The sequence below is a fragment of the Myotis davidii genome, unplaced genomic scaffold, assembly GCF_000327345.1.
Source record: "Myotis davidii unplaced genomic scaffold, ASM32734v1 scaffold498, whole genome shotgun sequence".
Taxonomy (NCBI): Eukaryota; Metazoa; Chordata; class Mammalia; order Chiroptera; family Vespertilionidae; genus Myotis; species Myotis davidii.
In genome coordinates this window covers 1-19,889 of record NW_006289738.1, presented here as the reverse complement: position 1 = coordinate 19,889, position 19,889 = coordinate 1, and the positions used below count along the sequence as shown (strand labels likewise).

General features: G+C 43.1%; 1 protein-coding gene across 1 annotated transcript; it reads right to left on the bottom strand.

Annotated features, from left to right (window-relative positions):
- Window positions 1-11,392: 11,392 nt before the first annotated feature.
- RPL39 (ribosomal protein L39) lies at window positions 11,393-15,367 on the bottom strand. The gene is made up of 3 exons (XM_006762321.2): window positions 15,079-15,367; window positions 13,469-13,572; window positions 11,393-11,641 (listed from the first exon to the last, which is right to left on the bottom strand). The coding sequence occupies exons 1-3, from the start codon at window positions 15,079-15,081 to the stop codon at window positions 11,593-11,595; spliced, it is 156 nt and encodes a 51-aa protein (XP_006762384.1). The 5' UTR covers window positions 15,082-15,367; the 3' UTR covers window positions 11,393-11,592.
- Between the last annotated feature and the right edge of the window lie 4,522 nt (window positions 15,368-19,889).

The window sequence follows — 19,889 nt, the reverse complement described above, 5'->3', positions numbered from 1 at the left end:
AAGAAGGAAACCTTCCCACACCAGACACCAGAATAAACTAAAAATGGGTTAAAGACTCAAATGTGAGACTCGAAATGATAAAACTCCTAGAAGAAAACACAGGCAATAAACTCTTTGACATTACTCTTGGTTATATTTTTTTGGATATGTTCAGTGGAAAACTCAGCTTGTACTGCTTTATACCCCAAATGGCTTCCACACTCCTGTCTGCACATAGCCTTATTTGATTCAAAGTCTTTCATTTTTACTCAAGAATGAAGTGTTTTAAGAAACAACTATCCATTGCCCTGACTGGTTTGGCTCAGTGGATAAAGCGTCGACCTGCGGACTCAAGGGTCCCAGGTTCGATTCTGGTCAAGGGCATGTGCCTTGGTCGTGGGCACATCCCCAGTGGGGAGTGTGCAGGAGGCAGCTGATTGATGTAGGCAGCTCATCGATGTTTCTCTCTCATCAATGTTTCTAACTCTCTATCTCTCCCCCTTCCTCTCTGTAAAAAATCAATAAAATATATATTTTTAAAAAATGATATGTCTGATTAAGGGTTAATATCCAAAATATATACCGAACTCATATAACTTAACACCAAAAAACAACACAAACCCAGTCTGATTCAAAAATGAGCAGAGGTCCCTGGCTGGGTAGCTCAGTACTCCAAAGAGGACATAGAGATGGTCAACAGACATATGAAAAGATACTCAAAATCAGTAATCATCAGATAAATGCAAGTTAAAACCACAATGAGAAATCACCTCAAACCCATCTGAATGGCTATCATCAATAAATCAACAAACAAGTGTTGGTGAGGATGTGGAGAAATGGGAACCTTCATGCACTGTTTGTGGGAATGCAGACTGGTGTGTGGAAAACAGCATGGAGGTGCCTCAAAAAATTAAAAATAGAACTGTCATATAACCCAGCAATCCCACCTCTGGGTACTTATCCAAAGGAAACAGAAACACTAATTTGAAAAGATAATATGCATCCCTATGTTCATTGCAACATCCTATATGATAAAAGCCTAATATGCAAACTGTCTCCTTGGGCCGTCGTTTGACTGGGAGTTTGACCGCTCCCTATGACGTGTGATGACCACCAGGAGGGGGGGGGGCATGGAACATGGTGGGTGTCGGTGATGTGCTGCAACCTCTCATCAGTTACCTGGGGGCGGGGGTGATGGGGACGAAGTTGTGGTGAGAATGTGGGGTGCCTGCCACGCCACTCTCACTCCCCCTGCTACCCTCCCCCAGGACACCAGGGCTCATGTGCAGGGGAAGCCCCCACGCTCAGGTACCAGGCGCCCACCCCGCACCCGTGCGGCATCTCCTGGGTGAGCCTGGCTGCAGCTACTGGGACTGCAGGGGCTGGTCGGGCTCCCTGTGGGTTCATGCAGGAGCTGGTCTGCGAGGCCAGCCAGGAGAGAGCATGCTGCCTGCCCGGCTTCTGTGCGGCGTTGCTGCGTGGTCCAGAGGCCCATGCTGCGCCCCACCTCACAGTGTCCAGCCACACTTGCCGCATCTCCATGTGGGGACTCAGGCGCCGTGACTTAAGCAGAGGGGGGGCATGTGGGGACCCAGGGGCCCAGGTGCTGCCCAGGGCCCAGAGGTCAGCTGGGATCTGCCCTTCCACACCAGACGCTCGTGCTTCGATCACCAGCCAGGCCTAAGGACAACACCCATGCTCGAATTCTGTGCACTGGGCCTCTAGTCATCTATAATAGCCAAGATATGGACATCTAATTATCCATTGATAGACAATTAGAAAAAGAAAAGGTGGCATCCTATATAATAAAAGCCTAATATGCTAAGTGTCTGACCGTTCGACAGTTTGACCAGTCACTATGATGCACACTGACCACTAGGGGGCAGACACTCCAACCAGTAGGTTAGCTTGCTGGGGTCTGGCCAATCAGGACTGGATGAGATGGGCCGGACGTGCCCTGGAGCCCCCCTGGAGCCCTCCCGTGGTCCCTTTCCAGCCCCGACTGTGCACTGGTGGGGGCCCTTGGCCTGGCCTGTGCCCTCTTGCAATTCAGGATCCCTCAGGGGATGTCATAGAGCCAGTTTCAGCGTGATCCCAGCAGGCCAGGCTGAGGGACCCCACCGGTGCATGAATCTACACTGGGCCTCTAGTATATATATATAATGGAATATTTTAGTATTATGTGATATTGGAATATTATTCAGCCATAAAAACAAATGCAATCTGCCCAGTCTGAGTGGCTCAGTTGGTTGAGCATTGTCCCATGCACTGAAAAATTGCTGGTTGCAGGTTTGATCCCCAGGGGAGCATGCAGAAGGCAACTGATCAATTTTCTCTCTCACATCAATGTGTCTCTCCCACTTCCTCTCTCGAAGCATGTCCTCTGGTGAGGATTAAAAAAAAAAAATGAAATCTTACCATTTGCAACAACATGGATGAACTTAGAGCAGTGATGGTGAACCTATGACACGCGTGTCAGAGGTGACATGCGAACTCATTTTTTGGGTTGATTTTTCTTTGTTAAATGGCATTTAAATATATAAAATAAATATCAAAAATATAAGTCTTTGTTTTACTATGGTTGCAAATATCAAAAAATTTCTATCTGTGATACGGCACCAGAGTTAAGTTAGGGTTTTTCAAAATGCTGACACGCCAAGCTCAAAAGGTTCGCCTAGGCAGGGGTGGGCAAACTTTTTGACTCAAGGGCCACAATGGGTTCTTAAACTGGACCGGAGGGCCGGAACAAAAGCATGGATGGAGTGTTTGTGTGAACTAATATAAATTCAAAGTAAACATCATTACATTAAAGGGTATGGTCTCTTTTTTTTTTAGTTTTATTCATTTCAAACGGACCGGATTCGGCCCGCGGGCCGTAGTTTGCCCACGGCTGGCCTAGAGCGTACTATGCTAAGTAAAATAGGTCATACAAACACCGCCCTGGCCAGTGTGGCTCAGTTGGTTGGGCATCATTCTGCGCACTGAAAATTTGCCGGTTTGATTCCCAGTCAGGGCATATGCCTGGGTTGCAGGTTTGATCCCCAGTAGGGGGTATGCAGGAGGCAGCTGATCAATGTTTCTCTCTCCCTCTTCCTCTTCTTCTCTCTCTCTCTCAAAATCAATAAAAACATTTTTTTAAAGACAAAATACCATTTCACTTATATATACACAACCAAAAAATGAACAAACATGCCCTAGCCAGATTGGTTCAGTTGATAGAACGTCGCCTCGCAGACTGAAGGGTCCCGGGTTCGATTCTAGTCAAGGTCACGTACCTCAGTTGCAGGCTTGATTCCCCCCGCCCTGGTCAGGGCCCCTTGTGGGCAGCAACCAATCGATGTGTCACTCTCACATCGATGTTTCTCTCTCTGTCTCTCCCCCTCCTTTCTGCTCTGTCCAAAAATTAATGGAATAATATCTTTAGGTGAGGATTAACAACAACAAAAAAGAACAAACAATGCAGAAACAAACTCATAGATACAGCGAACAAACTGATGGTTGACAGATGAAGGGGGTGGGGCTGGGTGATAAAACATAAAGGGATTAAAAAGTACAAATTGGTAGTTAAAAAATAGTCATGGAGATGTAAAGTACATCATAGGGAATATAGTCAACAATATTGTAATAATGTATGGTGCCAGGTGGGTACTATAACTATATATGGTGTCAGGTGAGTATTACATTTACTGGGGGGGGAATCACTTTGTAAGTTATATAAATGTGTAACCACTATGCTATACATCTGAAACTAACATAATATTGAATGTGAACTGTAATTGAAAAATTAAAAACAAATTAAAGATTTTTTAAATTGATTTTTAAAGTTGGATAGGAAGAAATCATCATAACTGTGAATAAAATGCATATGGAAGTTTCAGTAATACGCAAGTGCCGGAAGCCAATTCCAGCATGTCAGCATGGGCTGAATCATCTGGAGTAGTAAAGGCATTTCCCCAAACCTGAAAAGGGATGATTGCTTGCTGCCAGACAGCTCAGGGCATCTTAATCTACCTGTTATTGCCTCTTACTGGCCAAACACCTGAACAGCCGCAGGCTAATTTTCTCCAGACAATGGACTCTGTATATGAAACCCTACCCCTCTGAAGTGTATATTTCTGCCTTGCCTCAGGACAATTTGTGTTAATAAAAAGCATTGGGTCCTGAGATGTGGAGATCTTAGTTCCTTTTAGCTAAGCTCCGACCTCCAAATGCCTTCAAAATTATGCTTCGTCTCAGGACTCTTTAAGTTACACACAGCCTTTCTCCAGATTGCTGAACCTTTCTAGATCCCGGAACAAGAACCCCGGCAATCAAGCCCACAACCCGGGTATGTGCCCTAACTGGGAATTGAACCAACAACCTTCTTGTACATGGGACAATGCCCAACCAACAGAACCACACGGGCCAGGGCAAAAACTTTAAATATTTTTTAAAAAAGAAAATGCATACGTAATCAATTTAATCCTTGGGTGTTTGATTGGCTATTTTGGTTTTTTTTAAGTAAACATTTTGTTTTAGATTTACAGAAAGGTTGCATGAATATTACAGAGTTGCTATATACCCTGTACGGTTTCGCCTATGGTTACTTTCTTTTTTTCAATGTTTTCAATCACAACCTCTACCCTGTGTTATTTGGAACTCAATTATAAGGGCTCCCTCCAGAAGGAGCAGCTTCAGATAAGACTCAGAGGAGTTCCTGAATCTCTGGAGCATTTGATTGTAGCTTGGATGCCTATCTTTGCAGTCCAAACCCAAGAATTTTTTAGCTCAAAAGGGTATGTCTTTTTCAAATCCCACAGCTCATCGGCCTGTCTAATTTGTTTCAGGATTCTCTCTTGTTTATTTGACATGTTATCTTTCCCATGTCTTGGTATTCCTGGAAGCTTCTGAAAATACCCACAGAAAAGCAAACTTAAACAAAAACCAGCAGAAAGACCTGCAGAAAGCACTGGGTGAACACTAGTAAAAGGAAGAGATAAAGGTCCAGAGACATAAGGTATTTCTTGAGGCAACACCAGGATTAGCACACAGGTCTGGTTTCCAGCTCAGAGCTCCGCTGGAGCAAATGCTCTTGGGGATGCCTGTTCAGCCCACATGCCTGGGTTGCAGGCTTGATTCCACACTGCTCTCTCTGGAGACCACCCAGCCCACCCACAGAGCAGTCATGATTATACAGGACCCTGCTCCCTCAGCCACAGCTGACTGGGCCATTCAGGCTCACCCTCTCATGATAATGCTATTGGGATTCAGTTATTCCCACCCATTCCCAGGGGCCAGCTAACCTGAGACAGAGAGGAGGCCATGTTTGGCCTTGTGCTAGAGGAGACGAGGCTGGTCTACCAAGTGGGACAAGAGTAACGTGGACATGCAGAAAGAAGCTGTAAGAAAGGTCCTAAGGGGGAGAGCAGCCTGCCTGGCTTCTCAATGGCTTCAAAGCCCTAGTTTTGGCCTTTTGAAGCTTGGCTGCCCCCTTCCTTGGGTTCCGCGAGACATCTATGAAGGCTTATATTAGATTCCTCTTTTGCTTTAAAAAACAAAAAGCAATGGGCTGGCCAGCATGGCTCAGTATCAACCTATGCACCAGGAGGTCTCTGTTCGATTACTGGTCAGGGCACACGCCTGGGTTGCAGGCTTGATTCCCAGTGTGGGACGTTCAGGAGGCAGCCGATCAATGATTCTCATCATTGATGTTTCTATCTCTCTCTCCCACTCTGAAATAATATATATGTATATGTATAGAGAGAGTGAGCGCACGCAACATATATGAATGGCTCTATTCTAACACCGAAAGTTAATTTTCCTGTTCTTTAAAAAATGTTTTTCAGATTATAAATATACTCATTGTAGAAATTTCAGCTTTCTTTTAATTACATACTCTTTAAAAAGTTTAAAGACAAGATACCATTTCACTTATATATACACAACCAATAAAAACATTTTTGGTGTATCTATACAGCCTAAGAAATACAAAAATGAAACCTAAATCATCTGTAATGAGATGCATACATGTTTGACAAGCGATATGTACAAAGATGTTCACAGCAACACTAGTGATAAAAGCCCCAAACTGGAAACTATATAAATACCTATCAACAGGAAAATAAATTGTGGTGTATGCACACACTGGAACACTATGCAGCAATGAAACCGATGCAAACTACACACAATCACTTGGGTCAATATGTGATTATAGTGAGCAAAAGAAGACACAAGTGCAGTTTAGTTCATTTATAGAAAATGTAAAAACAGGCAAGAGTAATCTATGCTGTTAGATGTTAGGATAGTGGTTACACTTGGGGTAATAGTGACTGGAAAGGGGACACAAGGAGGGGCTTCTGGGATACTGATCATGGTCTGTCTCCTGATCTGGGTTGCAGCGATGCAATTGGATTCACCCTGTGAAAATATATCACGCTATACACTTAAAAGTGCACTTTCTGTATGCATGTTATAATTTTAAAAAAAACTTTAAAAAATAGCTTATAATTCCAGTATTGATAGCAGTGAGGTTTTTCATTGAAGAATGTTAACTTAACTTTCCCTTTTTATTTGCTTCTAGAAAATGACTCTGGCCAGGCCTATGTTGCTGATGTTTTTCTCACTTCCTTCACTACTACTTTTTTATTGATAATGGATATTTTTCCCATTGCTTTTTAAGGAGTGTATAAGGAGGGAGAGAGAAACATCGACGTGAAGAGACATCGATTGGTTGCACCCTCCCAACTAGGGCTGGGGATTGAACCTGCAACCCAGGTACACACCCTTGACCAAGAACCAAACCCAAGACCTTATGATGTGCAGGCCGATGCTCTAACTACTTAACTACACCGGCCAGGGCCCCTCACTGCTACTATTAAATGCAACTGACTCTATGAAACATCTGAATTAACAGCCCTTCTGGAATCAATTATTCAAATTGATCAAGGGAAGTTTCACTTAGGGTCAGGCTGAGAGCCGCATCCGGTCCTACTTGCTGCTCCTGCCAGTCCCCATCAACAGCCTTGGACAAGCAGCCTGTCAGTGGGCACCATTTCCGCCTAATTTCTCCCATGACAAACTGCCCCTCCCCACTATCCTTGGTCGCTGTGTCTTACTTCTGCTTTATCCAGCATATAGCACATGTCTGCAGAGGAGGGATCCACATCAACCTTCATCCTGCTCACTCCCCATTCCTCTTCTTTTCCTAGCCAGACACTGAATCAAGTGCTTTAGTGCATTATTACATTTCATGGTCATAGGCCTCTGAGGGAGGTCCCACTAGCCTCATGCTGCAGGTGACCCTGAGGCTTACAACTGGTGAATAGTGAAGATTTGAATCTGCCAACTCTTGACCACTCTGGTGCTGCCTGCTTCTCAGTAAGCCATCATGGAATCACCACAGGGGTGACTGCATTAGCTTACAAAAGCTGACATCTTATACTGCTCTTCTTGTGGGTAAATATAAATCCACTTCTCCCTTCAGGAAGCACAGACCTAGTTCTCCACATGAGGAAACTAGTATTAGCAATTGTACAACCTAGTGAGAGGCCACTGGAACCAGAACCTGTGTCCAATTCCCAGGCTCAAAAGAAACCCCTTATATACAGCCAACCAACACTGGTACCCAAGTTCCTTTCTCTTTCAAATCTAATCTTACCTATTCAAGGTTTGTAGAGAAAGCCAGTGTTCTGGTAGGAGGAGTACAGATAGGGCTGGTCCCATACCCATGTGTGGCAATTAGTCAGGAATATATCCGCTTTAGAGGTCCCCTGAGGAGCAAGGGGTCCCCAGCCACACGCCAGGAGCCCAGCCCAAAGTTCCAATGCTGGAAAAAGAAGTCTCCATAACTTCTGGTTGTGAACACCAGCGGGGATTTTGGCTGAGTGAGACAGAGGGCTGCTGGAGTCACAGGCATTCCTCTTAAATGGCCCATACACACTGACTTACTAGGGACTCACTTTCTTTGAGCTGTAGCAGAGGCCACTGTTCCTTTGCTGGACCCTCCCCCACACAACCAACAGGCTGGCACCACATCTGAGTCTCCATCAACCTGGCTAACAGGACCTAACTGATGGAAAACTTCCCTAACCTGGTGAAAGAAATAGACATACAAGTCCAGAAAGTAGAGAGTTCCAAACAAGATGAACCCAAATAACCTTATACCAACACATGTCACAATTTGCAAAGATTAAAGACAAAGAGAATCTTAATTTCCCAGGCAAGAAAAAGCTAGAGCTCATCACCACTAAACCAGTATTATAAGAAATGTTAAAGTCCTGGCCAGTGTGGTTCAGTTGGTTGGCCGTCATCCCGTTCACAAGGTTGCAGATTCAATTTCTGATAGGGGACATGCCTGGGTTGGGAGTATGCAGGAGACAGCCTACCAATGTTCCCACTCCCGTCCCCTCTAAAAATCAATTTAAAAAGGTTAAAGGGTCTTCTTTAAGAAAATAAAGACCAAAATACAAGTCAAGGCCCTGGCCAAGCATCCCAATTGGTTAGAGCAGTGGTCGGCAAACCGCGACTTGCAAGCCACACGCGCTCTTTGGCTCCTTGAGTGTGGGCGCGCACGTACAGTGCGACTGAAACTTGGTGGCCCATGAAACTTCGTGGCAGAAGTCGGTTTTTGACCTCAGCAAACGTAGCTCAATCAGATCGAGGGCGTTTTTAGCAAAGGCCAGCTTAGGAGTGCCCTAATTAAGTTAATAACAATGTACCTACCTATATAGTTTAAGTTTAAAAAACTTGGCTCTCAAAAGAAATTTCAATCATTGTACTGTTGATATTTGGCTCTGTTGACTAATGAGTTTGCCGACCACTGGGTTAGAGCATCATCCCAATAACACCAAGGTTGTGGGTTCAACACCTCCAATCAGGGCACATACCAGAATCTGTCACTTCCTCTCTCAAAAATCAATTGATTAAAAAAAACCTATTATATAATATATAAATCAATTGGCAATAAATACACACCAACAATTACTTTAAATACAAATGGATTAAATGCTCCAATCAAAAGACATAGGGTGGCTAAATGGATAAGAAAACAAGATCCTTAAACATACTGTCTACAAGACACTCACTTCAGATCCAAAGACAGTGAAAGTAGAATGAAAAGATTATCTCATGAAAATGGAAGAAAAAAGTTGGGATAGCAATACTTATACCAGACAAAATGGACTTTAATTAAGGCTGTAATAAGACACAAAGAATTCCACTTCTGGGTATTTACCTGAAGTAACCCAAGACAGTAATTTGAAAAGATATATACAACCATAAATGTTCATTGTTGCCTTTATAATAGCCAAGACATGGAAGCAACCTAAGTGCTCATCAATAGACAAATGGATAGCCGAAGCCGGTTTGGCTCAGTGGATAGAGCGTCGGCCTGTGGACTGAGAGGTCCCGGGTTCGATTCCGGTCAAGGGCATGTACCTGGGTGGCGGGCACATCCCCGGTGGTGGATGTGCAGGAGGCAGCTGATCGATGTTTCTCTCTCATCGATGTTTCTAACTCTCTCTATTCCTCTCCCTTCCTCTCTGTAAAAAATCAATAAAATATATTTAAAAAAAAAATAGACAAATGGATAAAGTGGTGCCTACATACAGTGGAATATGACTCAGCCATAAAAAATGCAATCTTGCCATCTGCAACATGGATGGACCTAGAGTGTATTGTGCTGAGTGGAATAAGCCAGAGAAAGACAAATGGCATGATTTTAAGTGTCAAATCTAAAAAACTAATGACCAAAACATACACTCGGAAAACATTTTAATGGTTGCCAGATGGGATGGGAGGTTGGGTGAAGTATAAATTGGTAGTTACAAAATAGTCATGGGGAGGCCCTAACCAGTTTACTCAGTGGATAAAGCATCGGCCCTTGGACTGAAGGGTCTCGGGTTTGATTCTGGTCAAGGGCATGTACCTTGGTTGCGGGATTGATTGGGGGTGTGCAGGAGACAGCTGATCGATTCTCACTCATTGATGTTTCTAACTCTCTATCCCTCTCCCATCCTCTCTGTAAAATGTTAATACCAAAAAGACAAAATATTCATGGGGGACCCTGGGCAGGCAGGTCAGTTGGTTAGAGAATTGTCCTTATACACCAAGGTTGTGGGTTTGTTCCCTAGCGAGGGCACATACAAAAATCAACCAATGAATGCATAAATTAAGTGGAACAAATCAATGTTTCCCTAATAAAATAAACCTTTAAAAAAAGTTGTTTAGAAAAGTCATGGGATTGTAAAGTGCAGCATAAGGGATGTTCTAATAACTATGTAGTGTCAGAGGGGACTAGATTAAGGTGATCATTTGGTAAATTACATAAATATGTAATCACTATGTTGTACACCTGAAACTAATATATTGTATATCAACTGTAACTGAAAAATAAAAAAATAACTCTTTAATAGAATAAATTTGAGTAAAGAATTGCTTCAAAATTTTGTCCTACTAAAAAATAATACATTATTTTTTTAAAAAATCATTGGTTTTTAATATTAGTGCTATTTTACATTTTTGCAGATCTCTTTAATATTTGCCCTAACACTAGACAACTAAATTCTCTTATTTAATCTTGCAGTCTGTTGTGATGTCATGTAGCCTCAAAACTGCTGATACATCATTATATACTGTTTAAAAGTCAAGCTCAAATTAAGAGAACCTGAGGGAAGTGAATGAGCCCTTCTTCCAGCTGAGATTCAGACCCGAAGAACTCCCCTTTCCCTCCTGCAGTTCCACCCTAATTCCAAAGCTATAAGGACACTTGCTACTTCCCACCTTCTCCAGACATTTGACATGGCCCGCATAATGGCCTATTATTAGCCATTTGCATATTAGACAAATCCAACTGATTAATCCCAAGTGCTTAGAATAGTGCACAGCACATTAATATCCAATAAATTTTATTTCTTTAGTGTCAAAATATATTTTTTCAACCATTTAAAATTGCAGAAATCTAGTTCATAGGCCATACAAAATCAGGCAGCAGACCAGTTTGTCAACCTCTGGTTCAGATGATTCCTACTTGTATTGAGGAAGAGCAGATTAAGATGCTGTTCATTTTAAAAAGAATGTGCTACCCTCAGGCACGAGGATAAAAAAATATGCTCTCCTCATAACAGGAAGTATAAAAGCCACTAGCCACACAGAGCTATTTAATTACAATAAAAATTTAGCTGTGTACAGGCTCTCGGTTGGAGTGTCGTCCCATGCACCAAAAGGTTGTGGGTTCAATTCCCCATCAGGGTGTGTACAGGAAGCAACTGATTGATGTTTCTCCTTAAAATCAATAAAAACATATTCCTGGGTGAGGATTAATAACAATAAAATAAAACAAAAATTTAAAAATCCATTTCTTACTCACATTAGCCATACTGAAGTACTTAGTAGCCAGAGAACACTTGTGTCATTCAATACAAACCAGAATACAACAGCAGTTTAAAAGAGCTCACATTTATTACTGAATCAGCCTTCTATTTCAGGAGGGAAAAATCAACAGAGCAAAATCACAAGTTCATTAATCTTCCAATTAAAATGCCCCAACTGTCCAGACAGTAGCATCTTTTCAATCATTTACGGGTGTAGGCAACCTGGATACAGCATAAATATGTGAGTCATCTCTCGTGTGACTTCTCATAGGCCCAGTTTGGTTCTTCTCCAATGTCTCCTCTTTGAGTTGTACCTACACAGAAGGAAATTCCAAGTTACAAAAACAGTCTGACCTCAATTTAGCTGCTCTCATTCACCACAAACTTTGCCTTTTCATGTACCACAATATCCTTGAAAGGTAAAGGGTCCGGGCTTTTCTTTCCGTTCACAAGTTTGGAGCTCTTTTTGGAGAGTAAAAAATGATTTGCTAGATGTTTAAGAACTAGTCAAATCAAATTTTTACCTCTCAAAATGATTCCAGGGTATGAAGACACTGGTTCTTATGTGGTACTGAAGCGGTGGGGAAGCTCTCCCCTCCCCCAAGTGTACGCTCACCCAACTTTGATTCAATAGACCTGAGGCAGACTTAGACAGAGACATGTATATTTTGAAATACATCAAAAACAGTCATTCCTACATAATGGGTCACACACACACACACACACACACACAGTTCCTGCATAATTTTTACAATATATCAACACTCTCTCTCACTTTAATAGCAAGAAAAGTGATTTGCAGAGCTAAAGCCATCTCTGAACTGTCCATGTAAGCCTGTCATGATTTTACCCTCATAAAGGCAAAATCAAAATGACCAACACAACATTTTCTTTCAGTAGGATAATGGCAGTACGTCCACAAAATGAAGCACTGTAATTGCAACCTGCTTTCAATACACTAAGTCTGAAGACAGCTGAGTCCACAGAAAAATAATTCTACTGTGCCAATTCTCTGGACCAAAAGGGTGCAATGATAAATATAAAATACTTCCCCAGCTCTAGGAGTTCACAGAGCAAGACGCTAATATTGATAACCGCAGGCACCAAGCTTCACATACATTTCTTTCAATCCTTACAACCCAAAGCAGGTCCCACCACCATTAGAGAAACTGATGTTCATGTAGCTATGTTAAAAAAAGGGGGGAGGGGTGCTTTACTATGAATGCCTGATGTTCTCAACAGAAATCCATCAAACTTGTAGAAGGGCTGAGCTGCCAAACAAACCACTTCACCAAGTGCCTCAATGCTCTTTTCTCAGTACTGTATGATGGCAACGCCATGTGCTTTAAATTCTAGTTGCACCTGTAACAATGAGATATCCCCCATACACATTAATATGCATAAATAATAAAGACTACCGTTTATTACCAAATATACCAAAAGCAGCAAAGTGGTGGCATGTAAGGCTATAGAGGGTGGCGATTTTCACATGGTGCTGTTAAACACACCGCGCTGTCACTGGCAGTGAGCCTTTGGGTAAATCTCATTGATTTTTCTTCCCCTTCCAGACCTATCTCCAAAAACAAAACAAATAAAAAAAACACAACAAACAAATAAAAAAAAAAACACCTATCTCAAGGTCCACTGGGTCTCCAAAAAGCAGTGGGGTTGAAAGGCATGCAGGAGTTTTAAGGCCTGTTTTGCCAGGAATTAGCCTAGATGATCTGGGATTGGAAGTACTTTGTAATAATTCTAATAATGTCTATTCTTCCAAAGCCATCAATTCAACTACTTCTGCAGTGGAGGGCAATATTCCAATCTTTAAAAAAGATAAACACTTCAAAGATGGATTAGGGAAGCATCATGGTCTTCCCTCCTGGGCTGTGCAATGACATCGCCTCCCATATTATGTTCTGGCCCAGTATGAAGACAACTAGGAAATTAACAAATATTGGAGGAGTGTCTACTAAGCCCAGCTGTGGGCTGGGTCATGTCCAGAAATCCAGAGGAAGTACATTAAAAAATTTCAGAGTGGTGGCACAGGATAAATTGGATTGCATACAAGTTTTAATTATTTATGACCCCAAAGCAATCTTAAATTTAAAAACAAAAACAAAAACATAGGAGGGTAGTGTCCTTACCTGATTTTATTACCAGTTTTCATCCGAATCCATTGGGGAATGGGCCGATTCTGCTTTTGTTTCTTGGCCAGGAACCTCTTGATCCTGAAAGTCTTGTGGGAAGACTGGGAAGGATATGCAATCAACTTAGAAATATCAGAACTTGCTCAAAATATTCAAAGTCAAGAACTCCCTCAATCCAACAAACATCTAAATGCTCAATATTTACCAAAAGCAACCCCCTAAACTCCAAAACCATCATGTCCTTTGTTTCGTTTCTCGCAACTTCTCTGCAGGCAGGGACCTTAATTCCCATTGTTAAAAAGTCAGGAGGTATGTAACCTGCCCCCAAAGGAAGCATATTAATGTGCAGAGATGGGATTCAAACCCTGATCCTTTCTGTTGAGTCTGGGGTACCCCAAGTCCTCTGGAGGAGGACCACATCAGGGATGGTGAGAGCTGGGGAACTAGGTTTTCAGGAAAGAACACAGCTTTTAGTAAACTAAATAATGTGTAACTTGCAAGTCTGTAAGTCTCAGTACCCTTCTTTGTAAAACAGGAGTATCCCCTCATTCAAGGCTCATTACAAAAGTAATGAGGATTTACACAACGTTCCCCATTCAGTAGATCTACTCTAACCCGCTGATCATTTTGATATTAATTCTAACTCTACTTAAAAATGCAACTTTTCCAAGGATGATTATCCCCACTTCCCTTTGCAGCTTTTGGCTTTCATGAAGTACTCGGGTCACCTAACCCCAACCGATGTCCCGGACCCGCCCCGTTTGCAGGACACCCTGGAGGAATAGCATGAACACTCCTCTAAAGTCTGGCGCTTGTGGCCCAACACACCTTTGCATATTAGGGGCCATTTTAAAAAAGGCAAAGACTACACCCATCTCCCAGTTCTCGGTAGTAGTTGTAAATTAAATTTTCCGTCAACCGTTAAAACTATAAAACACCAAATACGGATCTTCTCCATACCCAGAAGCCTATGCTCAATTTAAACTTCTCAGGGAACCGTCACAGGAAAAACCCAAACAGTGACTGTCCGCAATGGGCATCTTACGAAGAATGCCCAAATGGCAAAGAGGTTCGTTTCACAGCGTCCTTGCTCCAGGAGCTTCCATAGGGTAAAGCTCAAGTCCCTGGAATGACTAAAAAAACTCCTGGAAGCTCAAAATGTGGTAGGCTCCTGGCCGCCAACTTAAAAAACTTTACGAAAACCAGCAGCCCCATTCTATTCTCGATGCCAGGTCCGTGTCGTAGGCAGCCAGCCGTTGGGCCACGATTGCTACGTCGTCCCCCGCCCCCCCCACAACTTCTCTCTCTGCCCCAGAATCAGTTCGCTCGGGCGACGGGAAGCAGAACCCACTCGAGGCGGCGGCCTGGCGCACAGGGCACCCCAGTCAGACCTCGCAGCGCCAGGCAGCCCGCCCCTCCCCAAGGGCTAGATTGCTTAGTAGTTTCCCGCCAGGCCCGCCGACTGGAGCAGGGCCCAAACTCGGCCTTCCCTGCAAAAGGCCTCGAAAAGGCCCCCGCATCTCGGCGCAGCCCGCGGCGCAGGCCAACTCGCGGGATCTGAGAACTTGGGGAGCCTCCCTCACGCGGATGGTAAAGGATGGACTTACCATGGTGAGGCAGAGGCGAACGCGCGCACCTCGATGGCGGAGAAAGAGAGAGAAGGAAGCGGAAGGACGTATTTAGTGGCACTGACGGGGTGGGGCTATGGGGACTGAGGCGGTGCATTCACCACCCTCTCCGGGCGGGCCCTCCCCTCGCGTGCTCCCAGAGAGCTGTGGGAACGCGGGCTCGGCCCTGGGAAATGCAGTTCGCTTTGCGCGTCTTCTGTAGGTGGGTTCCTTGGAGTCCTTCAGTGTGCCGGGGGCACCTGTTTCGTGGGTGAGGATGGCAGCGATCATAAACACCTAAGCAGAAGCGCTGGGAGGCCGAGGGAGCGGGGTGGGTGGGTCTCACTCCTAGGGCTGGGGGAGGGACGGCAAGTCTGAGCGCCAAGGGTTTGCGCCTGCGCTTGGGCTGGGAACGCCTTTGCTGAATTGTTTGAAGTGCAGTAGACCCTGGGACTATACGGTTTTAAACTGTGTGAGTTCACTTACCCTCTGGATCCCGGGTTTCACATCCGCGGACTCAACCAAAACAGTATTTTCCACCCGCGGTTTGGAATCCTATGGTGCAGATGTGGAGGGTCAACCTTATGCATTGGTCTGGGACTGTATGCATTGTTCTACGGCGTAAGAATCTACGCCATTTTATATGAGACTTTTATCTGTGGATTTTGGTATGGGGGCAGGGGTCCTGGAACCAATCCCCTGGTGGATACCATAGGGGAACTGCCTTTTGGAGATTCAAAATTTATGCGTGGATTTTTTTTTTTTTTTGCATTTTAAAAGAGTTCACATTTATTACTGAATCAACCTATTTCAGGAGGAAAAAAATCAACAAAGTTGTACCTGATTTTATTACCAGTTTTCATCCGAATCCATTGGGGAATGGGCCGATTCTGCTTTTGTTTCTTGGCCAGGAACCTCTTGATCCTGAAAGTCTTGTGGGAAGACATGGTGAGGCAGAGGCGAACGCGCGCACCTCGATGGCAGAGAAAGAGAGAGAAGGAAGCGGAAGGACGTATTTAGTCTATGCGTGGATATTTGACTGCGTGGGAGTTGGTCTAACACTCCCCACCCCCCCACCCCCTGTTGTTGAGGGTCAACTATAGTGGTCACCTGGCTGGGTGGTGGTGGAAAAAGCAGAACAGCTGGGCAGGGGCTGGACCAGGTGTGCCCTGTAAGCCTACAGACTGCCATAGAGCTGTCTGAGCAAAAGGTTGTCAATCAAGGTTTTAAGGTGAGAAAGTTCTGGACAGAACCATTTTCTTGGTTGCTAGGAAGCCCAGACTGGCTTTGTAGTCCACCTTTGGCAAAATGTACAGGAATGAATGGCAGCATTTTGGATGTTAACGTTCCATTTTCATCTTTTCCCATTTAAAAACAAAGGTAGCTCAGTTGGTTAGAGCATCATCCTGATATGCCAAGGTTGTGGCTTCCATCCCTAGTCAGGGCACATACAAGAATCAACCAATGAATGCATACATAAGTGGAACAATAAATTGATGTTTCTCTTTCTCTCTAAAAATTATAAATTAAACTAAAAATTATTTTTTGTTAACTTATAATGCTATGTGAAGATTCAGAGTCACTGGTAGGATATCTTAAGCAAATTGTAAGCCATGAGTCAATATATACCCTACATATACCTCAACAAGCTCAGTAAACATCAGCCATGATTTCTTTCATTCCTTGTATTGTAACAGGTCAAATAGTGTGTGTGTGTGTGTGTGTGTGTATACTATATATATAATTAGAGGCCTGATGCACAAAATTTGTGCACTTGGGAGTTCCCTCAGCCCAGCCTGTGCCCTCTCACAGTCCGGGACACCTCGGGAGATAACGACCTGCTGGCTTAGGTCTTCTCCCAGGTGGCAGAGGGCCCTGGCCTAATTAGCATATTACCCTTTTATTAGTGATATATTTGTGTGTGTGTATGTGTGTGTGTGTGTATGTGTGTGTATACATATAGCTAATATGCAGTGTCCCCTCGGGAGTTCAACTGGGAGACCGGGAGTTCGATTGCTCACTATGATGTGCACTGACCACTGGGGGCAGCGTGGAATGAAGGAAGGCCCAGGCCGGCAGCCAGGGAAGAGAAGCTCTGGCCAGCAGCTGGAAGGCCCTGATTGGTCCTGATCTCCATCCAGGCCTAGGGATGCTACCCATGCACAAATTTTGTGCACCAGGCCTCTAGTTTTAGTATAAAGTTAACACATTTATATGGGTCTACAGACAAAACCAGAGATGAAACATTTACAGTGGTCCAGCTGCTACCCCAGTCTCTCCCCCTTTGTTCCCTCCCCATAGGCTATTTTTCCCCATAGGTAATTTTTATTAGTCGCTGATTTCTCCTATTGTTTCTTTTTGAAAAATATCTGAGTCTTTTCATTTTCATTTAATTTCAAATATTAATATCTATTTTAGAATACCCCCGCCCTTCCTAAGCAAAAGTAGCATGAGAGAACTTGTGAGGTGGAGAGAAGGAAAACCAAAGTGGCACACAGTAGTTGGCTTAGAGCACAGGAATTGAGGAGGTTGAGCAAGCAGCCATCTGCAGAGAATAAAGGCATTTGGATAAACAGGAAAAGATTTGGAAGATATATGTATTCACTTGAGAAAGTGAACATCCTCACTATGTGTAATATTGGGATAGATTGGGCATAGAGGATTGGGGGAAAAGGTCTTCAGAGAAGGGGCTGCTTGAGGGAAATCCTGGCCACGAATAGGAGAAAGCAGAGAAAGGGAGTGAGGGAAGGCTTTCCAGAAAGAGGAAACTATTTGCAAAAGTGTAGAGGCTAAGAGCACGTATCTAGACCTTCCCAGGATAGGCTTAGGAGTCTGAGCTTTATCCTGGAGGTGAACAACTGGCAACATCTTTAGCAGAATAATTTTTTGCTTAAAGCCATTTAATATAGATGCCCACCCCTGATTCTTTCTCTTATACCCCTATTTCAATCTTGTACCCTAGCAGTGGTTCTCAACCTTCCTAATGCCGCGACCCTTTAATATAGTTCCTCATGCCCTAACAGGTTTGGCTCAGTGGATAGAGCGTCAGCCTGCGGACTGAAAGGTCCCAGGTTCAATTCTGGTCAAGGGTATGTACCTTGGTTGCGGGCACATCCCCAGTAAGGGGTGTGCAGGAGGCAGCTGATCGATGTTTCTCTCTCATCGATGTTTCTAACTCTCTATCCCTCTCCCTTCTACTCTGTAAAAAAAGAATAAAATATATTTTTTAAAAAAATACAGTTCCTCATGTTGTGGTGACCCCCAATCATAAAATTGTTTTCGTTGCTACTTCATAACTGTAATTTTGCTACTGTTATGAATCGTAATGTAAATATCTCATATGCAGGCTGTATTTTCATTGTTCGCGACCCACAGGTTGAGAACCACTGCCCTATAGCAACAATTTCCAACCTTTTTCACGTCAATAATTACGAAAATTCTGTGGCAAACCGAAAAATGTATTTTGCAGATCTGACAAAAAAATAAATAGGTATATTTTTTATTCATTCATACTGGATGGCTATTGTATTGGTTGTTTTTTGGGGGGGTTTTGTGATTAATCACTATGCTTTAATTATGTTCAGTTTGTAACAATGAAAATACATCCTGCATATCAGATATTTACATTCAATTCATAACAGTAGCAAAATTACAGTTATGAAGTAGCAACGAAAATAATTTTATGGTTGGGGTCACCACAACATGAGGAACTGTATTAAAGGGTCGCGGCATTAGGAAGGTTGAGAACCACTGCCCTAAACAATGTTTGCTCTCTTGTGCTTTTGGAGCCCTTGGGATTCTTGTTGCTCAGGGCTTGCTCTCTTGGCTCCCTGGCATTCTCCCATGGGGACCCACACACACAATGGACTAATGGACTGCAACTAGCCTGATGCTGGACTGGACGCTGCTCCAACACGGAACAGAAACTCTGGACACCAGCTCTGATTTTAGCTCTGCTGAAACCCCAGCTACACTTCTTCTATGACTAGACTAAGGGAAAGGAGACCATGGAAACCCAGGGATATAATTCCACAGAAAGAAAGTTTTCTTCTTTTTTTTTAGATATGTATTTATTGCCATTTTATTATTCATAATTTTGATATTATTTTCTTAAAGAAGCATTTCATACAATGATGGTTTGGCGATGATGAAAAGTCCACTCTTTTTTTTTTTCTTTTCTGGAAAGAGTTCTTTATCTCTCTTTTGATTCTAAATGATAGCTTTGCTGGATAGAATAATCTTGATTATAGGTCCTAGCTTTTCATCACTTTCAAAAATTCTTGCGAATTAGATTAAGGGAAAGAAGACCGTGGAAACCCAGGGATATAATTCCACAGAAATAAAGCTTTCTACCATATCACATCCTCTCATGCAAGTCTCAGAAAATCTCTTTTCTCAAGATACTGCAAGGACTCCGTCCCCAACAGCAACAGAGGGAGATGAGGCACATTTTTCTCAGGTACATTAGGTTATAATATGAACTAAGGGCTTACTCTTTTTGCCTCTTTATGCATTTATGCATGGGTTATATATTTGATTTGTTTATTATGGATTTTCTGCCAGCTTTGAGGGGGGTGAATAAATTCTAAGCTAATTGGGCTTATACAACAAATTATTAAAAATAGAAAATTTTATATGCTTATTACTACACTAACTTAGCTATCCTTCTTATAAACTGAATTTCAGGGGAGGGGAGTTGTAGATTCCTATTTAAACTATTGCTATCTTAGAGGTCCCTGAGGTTAACTAAATTTGGTATTTTAGAATCATTTGTGAATATGTTTTTTTAAATTTTGTTTTATTGCTTAAAG

Bases quoted from the DNA above. Each gene is read 5' to 3' on its own strand.
- RPL39 (XM_006762321.2), bottom strand. The intron at 11,642-13,468 runs GTAAGGACACTA...CCTTCTGTGTAG, and splicing joins AAAACTGGTAATAAAATCAG to GTACAACTCAAAGAGGAGAC.